Below are 13962 nucleotides of genomic sequence, written 5' to 3'. Positions count from 1 at the left end.
CCTGTGTCACTACAAATGGATTTTTCTTCTTCCACCACATTGCCAACAACCAGAAAAGCTGCAGCTTCTCAAGCTGTGTCACGGCTGTCCTGTTAGCCCCGGGCCTCAGTCCTTGCCATAAAAAGCTGCTGATAACTAAGGCTTTGGCTACAAAGACCTTCTCCCAGCGATAACCAGTGCAAAGCACCTCCTGTCTCTGGGCTGTGCTGCACCAGGATGTAATGTTCTAACTTGCTATTTCTGTCTGCCTGGGTGGCTGTCATGGTGAGCGATGCCAGCCTGTGACACAAGGCAAAGAAACAAATTGGGCCTCTGCAGTTTTGCTGCTGCATGAATTCAAAGCTGCTCTGTTACACTTGAAGGCACTATAAGGAAAAAGTAAGAGCTGAGGTTTTAACTCAGCTGCAGAAGTAGCCCTGAGATCACAGGTATTTTTAGTTAATACAGCTTTTCACAGCTGGGCTCAAACCTATTTTACTCTCTCTCCCTTGAAGGCATCAGCCTTAACTTCAATGACGTCTTAGTTTCCTACAGCTGAGCTCCAGCATTTCTTTTTAGGAGCAGAGTCCTTTTCTGCTCTCCTTTGTTGCCAATCCACATCTCAGTTCAGTTTGGAGCTGATCAGCTCTTGGATATATGCACATATCCCATGGTGGTCTTGTAATCACTGCTCACATGGGTAAATTTGGAGAGCTTGGGTGGTGTGCTGGAAAATCTGCTGGCCAGCTCTGCCCTTTCACAGGACTTGGGATATGGTTCCCAGGTTTCTCTGCAGTTGGAGCATTGATCCCATACTGAGCATCCCTGTGAGCTGCTACTTTGTGAGAAGAGGGCAGCGAAGCACCAGCAGCACCATGGTGGTTTCCCTCCCCAGCTTCAAGATGGTCTGGGCAGAGCAGCCAAGCTTTAAGGAGAGCTTAAAGCTCTCAGAAGCTGTGCCTGGGACGGGCTGGGAACTCTTCCCAGAGCTCGTGTGAGCACCATCCCCCGCCCCTCACCCGCACAGGATTTTCATCACCGCTGTTGGGCAGAGCCTTGCCACACCTCCCCCCACCTCAGCGCCGGCAGTGGAAACGCTCCCACCCACACGTTGTCTCTGCTCCTGCCCAGCTCCTGCACCAGGGGCTCTGGTGCCCTCTGGTGCAGGCAGGGTTGCATTTAGGTTCATCCGTGACCAAGGTTTGGTGCCATTCCTTATAAATTGCCCTTTTTTGTGGGGCCAGGCCCACATTCAACACAGCACCACACAACTCTTCTCCAGGAAGACAGGGCAGGATTTGGCTCCCAGCACATCAGCCCTGTTCCTGGGCTTGCTTAAAATTCCTTAAAAACACTCATGCATTTTATATAGAACACTGAGCCTGGAAAGCAGCTCAGCCTCACCTTTCTGAACTGAGTTACTGCACCTGTCATGAAAGGTAATTTGGTCACAGCAAATAGGCCACAAATTTGGTCTTACCTGCTAAATGGAATGCCTGGTCCCAGGCAGTGCTTCCACCTGGCAGGAACTGTGGTGGAGCCAGAGCTAAAGCTGGGGCGCTTGCAAGGAGCTGCCCTGTCATTCAACAAGTGCCTCATTTCACTCCAAAACCGGCTGCTGGCCCCACTGATGCCTGTTGGGATTTACAGGGCTGGGACTGCACTTTCCCAGTCAAAAGGTCCATCAGGATTGTGGGCTCCACCACTTCCCAATGCTTGCTCCTGGCACCTCCGCTCTGCACCATGCCTGGCAAATGAGCTTGAAATATTGCATATAGAAATTGACCCAGCTGCACAGAGCAGCCTGGAGCTGCTGTTAGTAGGAAATCTCTCCCCAGAAAGAGTGGGAGGCAATGCCAGACCCCACAGCCCGGAGTTGGTATGGTTACCTGGCTCAGCGCTTTGTTGATGTTCATCCATGACCTGCTCCCTGGCAGCAGAAGGACACTCAGGCTGCAGCTATCACGTGTCTGCAGCTGCTGAGCACAGTAACTCCCCCAAAACTGTTGAAGAGAAAGCATTTTTGGTTTTTTTTTCAGCGTGTGGAAAGATTTAAAATGTGGAAATGGCCAACTGTGAAATACTTGAACCTATGAAAAGTGGACATTACCATCCTATATAACCAAGACATGGCTAAGCAAGGCCATGGAAATGGCTTCTCCAACTCCCTCCTTTTCCACTGCCCTTGTCCAGCAGGACTTAAATAATTTTTTTGCCTGCTTTCACTGTATTGGCAGAGCCTGTTCTACCACTGTCACATTCTGCTGTGGCAGAAATGCTGCAGCCTGCCTCGAGGCATCTCCTTCAGAAGGCGCTCAGAGAAAGGCCACGAGAGCAGAGCAGCCGCTTCAAGTCCACGCACACACCACAGGGAGCTCAGTGGGGGAAAGACAGGAAGGGCTTTGCATGGTACATTCCAGCGAGGGGTTTATTGCATCCACCAAGACAGGACCACGTGGGATATTGTGGACACTTAAGTGTGGGGTCAGTGACCAAAGACCTGAGGGCACAGGGTGGGGAAAAGGGCAGGGCAAAGGGCAGCAACCTGTAAGGGGGATGAGGGATGAATAACTGGGTGGGCAGTGTCAGCTGGCCAATGGGGGAGGCAATCTGATGTAGACTGGCAGTAGTGCTGCAGAGCATCATGTCTTCTCCATAATAAAGTCTTCTCTATCAGCCTAGGTGGGGAAAACTCTATGGTATCAGGGGATTCCACATTCTGCTGAATTCACAATCTACAATTTAAAGCAAAAAAGAACAAACTAATGCACATGATTTCATGCTGCACCATCATGGATGGGCATACTCACACTCAGAAAGCAAAAATGTGACAAGTAACAGAAACTTACTTCTCATGATGACACTGAAAAATGTTACTCATTAGTTACCGCTCCCGAGTTAAAAACGTTTATTCAACTGCAAATGATTTGTCTTTCCAACAAATGCAAACCAGCTTTTTGGTGGTAAATAGCAGGTATTTATTTGAAATGAAAAAAAAATACTTCAGTACCTGAACTATTGCATTTAATCATGTATTGTTGTAATTGTGTTACTCTACCTTTTTGCATTGGAGACAAATATACAATGAACATTCAGATATCACAGATTGCACACTAGATAGTAAATCGTCAGGCCTTTTATGTAACCACCAAAAAACAGATATTGGATTCTGCAATATAGTACAAAATTCCACACTCCAGTCTTAGCCAGTTATCTTCAATTTACTCCTGATGCTGTACAAATAAATGGCCATTTAACTAGGGCTTACAAGTTAATAACAGGACAAAAAAAATATACATTGCACTGACACAAAAAGTCAGCTGTGTTAATAGTCATGCAACAAGTAACCAAACTTGCTGAAATTAAAAATACTTTCTAAAAACAGTTTTAACTGCATAAGTATTTTATACACAGTTCATTTACTGAAACAAAAGGAGTCTTTAAATGATACAAAGCAAATATAAGTTTCTACCAATTTTATACATAAGAAAGTGCAAAATAACTTATCTAAAGTGTTTTGCTATTGAACTGATGAATGTTGGCTGGAGGCAGCCAACCCCTCTCAAAAGCATGACATTACAGTTGCACACTACATACGAATGTTAGGAGTACATGGATAAGTTTACTACAAAGAACAAGGCAGGAGAAGACATGTGAGGTACTTGCAGAGAATACAGTCTACTAATGTTAGTGTAAATGAGTATATTTTTGCTCAACCAATTTTTACATGGAAAACAAAGCAAGTATTTGCATTAGAAGCTCGAATGAAATGGAAAAAACCCCACTCCCACGTGAACACCACAGTTGCCCACAGCACCAGCTGCCAGAGGGAATATGAGCAGGTGTGTTTGTCCCCCTCCGCCTCCAACAAGCAAAACCGTGGTCTTTTGGGAACAGAATTAAGTCAGAGGGCTGTGGTGGTTTGCTTGCAAAATGTAAACTGGGCCTACCTGCACACTGCAGAATTTGTAAGGAATGAGGATTTCTTTAGCGCGCTGCCAACGCCGCAGGCGCGGAACAACACCCGTACAACGCGTCTGCGGCTGACAGCCCCGTCCTCAGGACCCGCAGCAGGACTCTGTCCTGGCTTCAGAGCTGGACCACATCAGTGCTCTTGGCATAGCCTTGCTTTTATTAGGGTCTAACCACGTGGCTGTACAAGATGCAGTCCACAGAAAAGAAGGCTTCCTTAAATTTGGGGATGATTTGGAAATCTGGAGGCAAGGGGAGAAAAACTGTGGACTCAAAGGCATTTAAGAGTTGTTAAAACAGCCTTTTCTTCAAACAGAAAACGTTAAGGCCACTAGCCTGTCTTCTGAACTATGCTGGTTTTGCATCATTTTGGGAAGGGTGAAGGCAACGTTAGAGAGAACGGCTGAACACAGAAATTCCAGTGCTCTGCACATACTTACCGAGGACCTCTTCCTGTTTTTAGGGTCAAATCTGCCAGGTAGCCAGTAGTCAGTGTGCCTACTTGACCATCACTCTTTGGATCCAAAATTTGGGTCAGCTAAGCTCAACAAACCTGCATTTACTCAACAGTGTGCAAGGGCTCTAGAGAAGCCTTTCTGTTCATTTGGGGACCTAGTATACATACCAAAACAGGAATATATCTCATTTTACAGACCAGCACATACATAATAAACAAACAAGTATCAAAATACATATTTAACCTTCAGTGCATAAACATGTGATACCAGGGTAAATAGTAAGTGGTCAGAATTAACAAATTATTCACTGCTAAAAGCTCAAATCAAGAGAAGACAGGGGTGCCCCCACAGCGCCAGGGACCCTCTGGAAGGAGCTCACCCCAACAGAGAGGGCCTGGAATTTTTGATGGTGCAATTCCAATAACAATGCTGGTTTTAAGGATTTGCTGTCCCAGGGCCACAGCCTGCCCAAGTCATTCCAAGTGAAGGATAATCTCATCCCTTTGAGTGACAACATTCACTCAAGTACTGCCAGAGCCACCTGTCTTCTGTTGGTCTGGGTCATATCCTTACCTCTATTTAAAAGAATCCATTGTGAATATACCTAGCTCTAGATCAGTTTGTCACCCATTTACAAAATATATACACATGTTAAAAAACAAAAACAAACCGACCACCAGCCTGCCTGCTGCCCTCCCTCTACCCAAACAAAAACCCACTGGCAAGACCTCATGCAGAAATTAAGTCCATGGGCCTATCCCAATGCACGTGCTCCAATTCCAGCAGATATCAGTGTCTCTACTTCATCCCACATGTAGTGCAAAATAAATGACAGAGTAGTAAAAAAATACTGCAATTAAATTCATATTGAAACTTAAAAACCATAATGGAAATCTACTGCTGTCCTCAAGCTGATGGTGTGTGCTGAAAGACAAAGAGAGCTCCGAGGAGCATTTCTGACATGACCAAGATCACTCTGCTTTAGAGCAATGCCTGTTGTTACAAAAAGGTTTTTCGCAGAGAAGCTAGGGGACAACAGCAGTTCAATTTTATGCACAAGGAATTAATTCTGTACCTATATGCAAAAGCCAATTGCTATTGACTAAAGAAGGTAAAAGCTGGTTCTTGCACTGCATGAATCAGCTGCTAATGAACAGTAAGTAATTAACAAAACTGCAGCTCTGACATATGTATAAAAGAGGCCTTATTAAATATGAACAACACTGAGGTGGTAAATAGTTTGGTATAAAATGCAACACAAGTGTACAATTTAGTTCCTGGTTATCTTACAGCTAGAATAAAATACTCCAAGTTCCTATTCTCAAAAATGTTTTCTTTTGAAAAATCTGTGTAATTCTATGAATAGCCTCACTTAAATTAAGATACTGTGGGCAACTGAAAGAACAAACATGCACAGATTGGATTTTTAACAGAAATACACATAATGCCTTTGAGTTTTCTGTTTTGGTTTTTTTTTTGTTTTTTTTTAAACATTCGTATTTAAATTGATAGATGAGATAAAGATGCCACACAAAGTACAGTGGTTAATCTGAAGTCCCATGTAACAGGCAGTTAAGTTCATATTTAGATAAAAAGGCCGTTATACCTATTTACAATATACACAGTTGCTTGCGAAGAAGGCAGATTTACAACTATCTTCTAAAAAGCCTTGCCCTCCCTCCCCCCGGTTAAGATGACTAACTCTACAAAAACAAGACAAGAAGGGGTGTTTACGATAAGTGAGGATTTTTGTGACAGCCACCCCAGCATGGGCCATGGGGCTGCCAGGTCTGTTGGATTTGTGGTTATTAACCATGTCTTCCTGGGCCTTGCTCTTCTCCTCCTTACGCTGTTCGCCTCGTCTGCCTTCTGTCAGCACAAACCAATGCAATGATCCCTTTTTACTCTTAGTGCTTAGAATGCAGTATAAACGTAAGTGTAAACAGACAATATTCCAATTCCTTCTGATGCTCTCACTGGTTCCTGGAGTGACAGCGGGGCTGGATGAGGTTTGCCAGGCCCCATCAATTTCTGGGCCCCTCCTCTGAGCCCCGCTCGTGCTGCAGGTTGTAGAAGCAGTTCTGGCACACCCTGACCGGTGATGAAATCTTCAGCCGTTTGATTTCTGACTGAAACCGGCTGCACCTGTGGAGAATAAACAACCATCACTGAATGCAGGTCCTCTCCATTTCTACCCATTTTCTATTGAGCTGTGGGAATTATCACCATGACTTCAAACACCAGAAAACTGTCCTAACTCACCTTGACATGGAGATGCAACGCAGTGTGGCAGAAGCAGAATTTAACTCAAATGATCACCACAGAGTCAAGGCAATGAAACTGTGTGACAGATAGCTCAACAACAGCTGTTGTCACCAGTTTAGACTCAGACAGATAAAACTAGAAATATCATATCTGACCCAGGGGATCAGAGATGAGACTTGCACTTCAGTTTGTGGGTAAGGAGAGCTCACATGCATTCTCTGTCATACATTTTGTCTGAGGCTACCTGCTAGTGGCCCCTAAATCAGCATCCTCGCAGTCCTGCACACAGTTTAGGCAGCCTCAGTCTTTCACAAGAGTTCTGTGGTATTTCACAGCTTTACCCCACCTAAAATCCTGTGTGGAAAAGAGCCCAAAGGAGGCTGTTGGCTGCTTACTTCTGGCAGAATAGCTGTCCACAGTTCCTGCAGTGGTGCCGCCTCTCGGTGAGCGAGAAGCGCACGGTGCAGCCCGAGCAGCTGTCGCCGCCCTCGTCCTTCACCCAGTGGTCGGCTGCAGACCGGCCCGGCTGATCGCTCACGGACCAGCTGAACACCCTGCCCCGGCTGTCCCCGATCAGGATCCTGCTGTGATCCCTGCAAGGAAAAGCAAAAGCATTCCTGCAACAACTCTGGCACAGTAACACACAAGCATCGATGCCCGATTTTAAACGTCAGAGAATGTAAAATGGTAAAGCACTGGTGTGGTGACTAACGCCCCAGCTGCCCTGCTCTAACTGAGAAATGGATCTGCAACACTCTGTGTAACACAGTGCAGCTGAACAGCTCTCCCTTTCTTTAGTGTTTTTATCTCAGTCCTTGAAGAAGGCTACCCCAAACAGAAGCACCACAGAACAGAGTTATGAACAATGGCACCTCTTCCTGCTGACAACAGCCAAAAATGTTTGAAGTCCTGATGTGTGAGCTACTCACTTGGAGATGCCGAGCGCAGTGATTTCCGCTGGGTGTGCGTTGTCTTTGCGATCAAATGCCGTGTGCATAGTTAGCTTGCTTCTGAACACCAGCTGACGCTCCCATCTGTATCCTACAAAGGAGTGGGAAGTGGGAGGGGATAAAGTAAATTTGCTCATTCTCATTTTTGTTCCCTCCTCCCCCAACACACTTGTAACTGCAATTTTGTAGTAAGAACAAAATCTCCCTCAGAGATTTCAGTTTTTCTCTTTTTCTATAACATTTCACTTAGGAATAAAACTGAGGGCTGTGCACGGTTTCTTTTACCTGGTTTGAGCTTGCTGTAGTGCCGTGCTTCAGCATAGCTGGGGTGGGGGTGGTTAACCTGAGCATGGGGATGTATTTTTGCTTGTCCCTCCGAATAATTCACAAAGATAAATCCATCTTTCTCATCCAAGCTGAGCTGGTCTGACCAACGCCTGGAGTCATCGGAGCCGCTGTCTGCTGACCATGCTGCTGCTGCTCTGGCTGACGATGACCGAGGCCTGTGGCTGGTGCTGCTCGGTTGGCTCTGGCTCTCCTGCACTTTCGTGTCCTGGCCTATGCATGCATCGTCTGCCTCAGAGTCACTGCTCTCCTCTTCGTGGGCTTCCTGCCCTGGATTGGCACAGCAGGGAACAAGGCACTGTTAGTGAACCTGGTTATGGCCTGAGCTTTTTCCTTACTCTGCTGCTGCACTGCCTGAAACCCAATGGGCACCAACTGCTCAGAGAGAGACACTGCATGCAGGCATCTCAGAGCCTTTTCAGAGATTCAGCTCCTGCCAGGAATCACCATTCATATTTTTTGCACTTTTTATCACTTTTTTTATGTTTTGCCAGAGAATGACACGCCTTAGCTGAAGCTGTTTCCTACAATAGTCCCTCTGAAGAAGACTATGATAGACAAAAGGAGCAAACACTTCAGAAACACTCAAGTTGGCAAAGCCTTTCAGCAAAACTTACACTAGTAAGCACAATCAGCTATGCTGAAACTCTGACTGAAAAATATGATGCAGACTTGTTAATAACAGGACTTGTTAACACAAAAGAGCAATTAACAAAGACATTTATACTCCAAGTGACACTAAAATAACCAAAAGCTGTATTTATATAATAATTACTTATGAATAAAAATGAGATTCAGATCCAAATGCAGATCATATCTTCAATATGAAGAGTGCAGGAGGAAGACGAGATGGCTAAAAGAAACAGCCATAAGGCACAGAGCAACATCTTCCAAGAGTGGAAAGGAATATTATTGCTTGTCTAGTTTAAGCTGTTTCCATCAGTAGATTCAACTTGGCTGTTATGCTACAATTCCATTTCATACTAAAACATATCTAGCTTTTGGACAATCCACTGAGCATGCCAACGGCCAAAACAAACACAGAGAGAAGTTCCACCTTAACAGAACAAAAAGCTATGATGGGCAAAATTTTTTCTTACTTGTAGCAATATGAAACTACCTTAAGTAAGGTGGTGAACACAGAACTCAGATGCTGTTCATTGTGCCCACTGCATGTCTATTGCTTTTTGAGAGAAAAGGTCCATCATTCCATTCTGCACTGTATAACCACAGGACTTGACCTACCTATAGCAAAGATCAGATTCAACAGGGAAATACCAAACACTTGTCAGGAGACATACCTATTTGAGCATCCTGACAGTCCTCTTGCATTTCCAGCATCTCCACAGGCTCTGGAGCTGGTGTTTCTGGCACTTGCAAAAACTCCATCCGCCAGAACTGGAGGGACAGGGGACAAGCAGAGTGGCACTTACTGAATTCTTGGCTTTTTCCTGAGCTACTTGAAGAGTTAAAATGGCTTAGTAGAACCGTGAATTTGCACTGGTAGCACGCAAGGCAGGTCACATCTCCATACTAAACTCTGTTTTTGAGGACTAGAAACTATAAGAGGACATCTGTGTTCATGTCTGAGTCCACTCCACACAAATGTCTGACCAGCAGACTCTGGTTAAAGCTGCACCTGAAAGTACTGCAAGCTGGATTAGACATATAGTGATCAGAGATGACACTAAGTTTCTCTTTTCTTTCTAGCCAAGCAAAATGAATTATCTCAAGGTGTGTGAAATTAAAACGGTGAACCAAAGCGATAGTCTCCAGGTATGAAAGCTGGTGACCAAAACAGAGCAGGAAGGAAAATGTATGCTCTGCTGACTATTGCTGCTTACCACATCCCAATGGGGGCGCCAAAAAAGAGAAAGAACTGTTCAGGTGAAATTCCCAAGTAAAGCAGGACTGCTTTTTGTCCTGGTCAGGACACTGTTGTCCTGGATAGGCATGACTTCTCTAAATACTACCACCACCAAGGCACAAGCTTTATCTTCCAGGCAGTGACTCCTGTACTTACCCGGACAACTCCATCCGAATGCCCCGTTACAATGACATTCTGGGTGTCCCACTCATTCATCTCTGACACAAAACAACACAAAATTTGCTGGCTTCGGCCAGTGAAGGTGTTTACACTCGCAGTAGGGCTGCCATTAATGCTCCACACGTGGATGTAAGTGCCAGCACATGATACAATGTCTCCCTGCAAAGACAAATGACTCCAGATTTCAATACAAATTTGCAGGTATTCTTCAGCAAAAATATGTGTCAAGTTCATTTATAAGTCAAGTTGCAAGGCTGGCACTTTTCAGCAAGCTCTATTCAAGGGGCATCTGGCCAGCTGAAGAAACCTTTAGGATTATATGAATTTTGTTTTTTTTAACTCTACCAGAAAACCACACTTAGTAGCAACCAATTTCTCTATTTACAGCATAGAATGAGTTGACCAATTCCTCCACTTTTCATAGCATAGCAATCCAACAGCCTATTTTTAGTACTTTCAGTTTCTAAAGACTGCTCATGTTGACACAGCTCTTTTTCACAAATATGTATCACCTTAAATTTCATTTGCTTCCTTATTGGGAACAGTCCAAACTAGTGCAGAGGGAAACAGGAGCTGCAGTCTAAAGCACTGGCAGCACTACAGCCAGACCACCAACAGCTAATAAACTGTACTTGCTACCCCCTGCTTGCATTACAGCCCTCTCTTGTCTTGATTTCTACCACTGCATCTGCTCCAGCTGCAACAGGGTCCATCCAGCCTTGATGGCCATGCATGGGAGCTGGATAAATGGTGACTTGTAACTCACAGGACCATCAGGGACAGAAGCTTTTAGGATGCATCTGTTTCCACTGCAACTGGCACTGCATTGTCACCCAAGGTATCCCCTGTTTCCTTTAAATTCGACTTAAGACAAGGGAAGCCAACCACAGTCATGTATCAAAAGATCTTCCAAGCTCCTGTGGCAGATCTGGCAGCTTGCTTGGAATGTCACACCAACTACACTGCTTGCAGCACTGTTAATAAATAACCTCCTCTGAGCTCAAGCCACTCTGCAGGGAATGCACCTATGCATGGCTCTAGACAAATGAAAAATTATTCCTAAACCAGTTGTTAATCAGTTTTCAGATGAGTTATACAAGTTCTGCCAAATTAACAGGAGAGCTTAGTGGCTTTTTTTCCTTTGGTTTAATGATTTCCAACTCTTGCTACTGCTCCCACTGCAGCCTGGCGGACGGAGTTTGGCTCTCACCGTTAATTCATTTATACAGAGTGCTGAAATTGGAGCCCTGTGCCCTCGCAGCTGTGTCAGGAAGGAGAGCTTATTCAGATCCCAGATGATGCAGGTGCGATCCCGGGATCCACTCACAATGATGTGATACGCCAGTGATGCTGTTAAGCACGTAACAGTGTCAGTGTGACCCAGCAGTGCCTGCAAAACACAAATCAGGAGCAAAAGTGGAAATCAGGAGAGAGCACAAAAATTCCACATCAAAGCCTCTTACCTGAAAGATTCAGATAACATAACCAGAATATCCCATCAGAAGATGCAGGCACCTTATAAGTCTTCAGTTGATAACTATTTCTATCACTGAAAATGGTAAAAGTAATATTTTTTTCCATTTAAAAAGAGCTCTGACAAAACAAAATTTCGAGGGTCTAATATTACAGATCCTTCCACTGAAGAAAATCCCATTCTGCATCAGTAGCCTGTTTAAAAGGTCAGAAAGTGTTCCAGGCTGCACGTGGAATTACATTCTGACTCCTACAGTAACTGCTGATGACTAAGAGAAGACAAAAGAGACAAGAAACAGTTGCAGCCAAAAAGCAAAGTCAGTTGGAAGGAGAAGAAAAGTATGAGCATCTACTCATATTAGGCCCTACTTTTACATTTTAGGCTTAATCTATTGGAAAGAGAGTCTGAAATACAGTCAGATTACTGCACCTTACTCAGTTAAAATGAAACTCACTGAATACAGTAAATGTATTCAAATATGCTGCCCCAAAATTTAAGATACAGTGTTTTATCATGTACAGTTTTAAAGTAAAACACTTCAGAAAAACAGCTTTGGACAGTTGTTTACTGCACAAGGGAAGTTACTAAATAATTCTCTAATTTTTTTTCATGAATTTGAGGGAAAGACTTCCTCTAAAAAGCAGTTCTTCTATGAAGATGCTAATGGAACAGTAACACAACCTATAACAATGATACACAGCAGCTAGAATATATTGACTTAGTTGTGGTTTTTTTGGTTACATTTGTTGGGTTTGTTTTTTCCTTAGTAAATACACAAAACTTACTTTGCACTTAGCTGCAGCTGACTTTAAAGCATGGGTGCTTGTTTTAGATTATAAAGTGCAATAATTAAAGTAATTAATTTTTTTTTTAAAAAAGAGGAAAATTAACCTTTAAGGCAGCCTCCTTTTATGTCCTTCCTGACACAGTTTTTAGATGGGGGTATTACATGTAATACTACAAAGCAGATCATTTCACATAACTCACCTGCATAATTTTGTTAACATCACTATCAAGTTCCCTTTGTCTCCAGAAGGCTCCTTGTCATCCACTATTCTTAAAAACAATGCAATTTTAAAGATGCATTTTGCCCACTTTCAATGCAGATCACTATCTCAACTACTCCATTCTCTGGAGATCTGCTGGACTCATGGTTTCAAAGGTGAACAATACCCATTACACAATTACTTTGATCTTATAACATTACTTTACAGCTTTATTCCATTTTACCTGTTTCAGTGTGAGGGCTTTAGCTTTTTCTTTGGAGACACCCATTTCCCACACACACACTGCTGTGCTCGTTCCTCCAGTGATAACTAGTTTGGGGTTGGGGCAAATGGCACACAGGATCTGACCCCATTCTGACAAGCATTCATAAACAATCACGGCCTAAAAATACAGAACATAAAGAATTACTTACAGAACTAGTACTTGGTAGGATAAAAAATAAAATCCTGGTTGCCACCTTGCACTCATTAGGTCACTAAGACCTGGTAAAAAACTATTATGAGTTAATGTTATTCTGTCAACATCCTGGTGAAGATCATCAAGAGGGAGCAAAAAAACCTGGTGCAGCAGATTATTTCATTAACATGTGAAATAAATGTCCATTGTTATGTTTTTTTCCCACTATTGAGTACTGATTGCTGTAACAAATTTCAGATTACAAACCTTGTCTGACTCATAGGTACCCAGTCTGCAGCTGAGGTCTGCATAGCCCCAGGCAAATGTTTTATTCCAGGTGGGTGGGATGAGAACCTTGTTCTGTTCTACTGCCAGAATGCCTTTATCAGTACACACGATCTGCCCCACAGGCTCCTTGAGCTCTGAAAGAGAAAAGGGGGTTATGTTTTATTGCTGGGAGAGACAAATACTATCAGATCCCTTTAAGTACCTGCTGCTCTTCCAAAACAAGGTCTCTGTAAGGGCTATTTTTACATTCTTTGCATCAGCTGCAGTGATGGCAACTTTTGCTCCATTCCTAACAAATGCAGAGCCGAATATAGATTAGTGCTTTCTAATTTCCTGACTTAGAGTCTTCCCTCTAAGCCCTGCTATGCCCCATTTAATAGCACGTCCTTCTGTCCTTACAGCAGGGAGCCACAGATTGCTTAACTCAACTAGGAAAGAAATCCCTGTATAGCATTTACCTGCTGTGCAGACAAATTTTGTTCAGTCCAATGTCAGATTTGAAGTAAAAAACCACTTTCTTTTGTCTCAGTGCAGCTACCAACACCATACTTTCCTGCCAACATTCCTTAGTATTTCTTGGCACTGTGATAAATAATCCTTTTGCTATGAAAATTACAAAAACAGAGGCTATCACAGGCCCAGAAACAATGTACTCTGGATGTTGTTCGTTAAAGTCAAACTTATAAAGAGGTGCTTGGCCTCCATTTTATCCCTCTATTTAAAAAATTTCATATTAAACTGGTGCAGCTATGGTGCTTCCCAAGATCCTTTAAAGTAGCT

At 43.7% G+C, this 13962-nt stretch overlaps 1 protein-coding gene across 1 annotated transcript in view; it reads right to left on the bottom strand.

Moving 5' to 3' along the window:
- Window positions 1-2863: 2863 nt before the first annotated feature.
- WDFY3 (WD repeat and FYVE domain containing 3) overlaps window positions 2864-13962 on the bottom strand; it is a 151730-nt gene continuing 140631 nt past the window's right edge. Inside the window, 9 exon segments of the mRNA XM_054514773.1 lie at window positions 2864-6554; window positions 7070-7267; window positions 7604-7715; window positions 7910-8239; window positions 9271-9367; window positions 9993-10175; window positions 11227-11406; window positions 12721-12879; window positions 13162-13316. Of these exon segments, the coding sequence (XP_054370748.1) occupies window positions 6434-6554; window positions 7070-7267; window positions 7604-7715; window positions 7910-8239; window positions 9271-9367; window positions 9993-10175; window positions 11227-11406; window positions 12721-12879; window positions 13162-13316 (1535 nt within the window). The 3' untranslated portion in view covers window positions 2864-6433.

This window comes from Molothrus ater, chromosome 4, assembly GCF_012460135.2.
Source record: "Molothrus ater isolate BHLD 08-10-18 breed brown headed cowbird chromosome 4, BPBGC_Mater_1.1, whole genome shotgun sequence".
Taxonomy (NCBI): domain Eukaryota; kingdom Metazoa; phylum Chordata; class Aves; order Passeriformes; family Icteridae; genus Molothrus; species Molothrus ater.
This window is presented reverse-complemented; position numbering and strand designations above follow the sequence as displayed.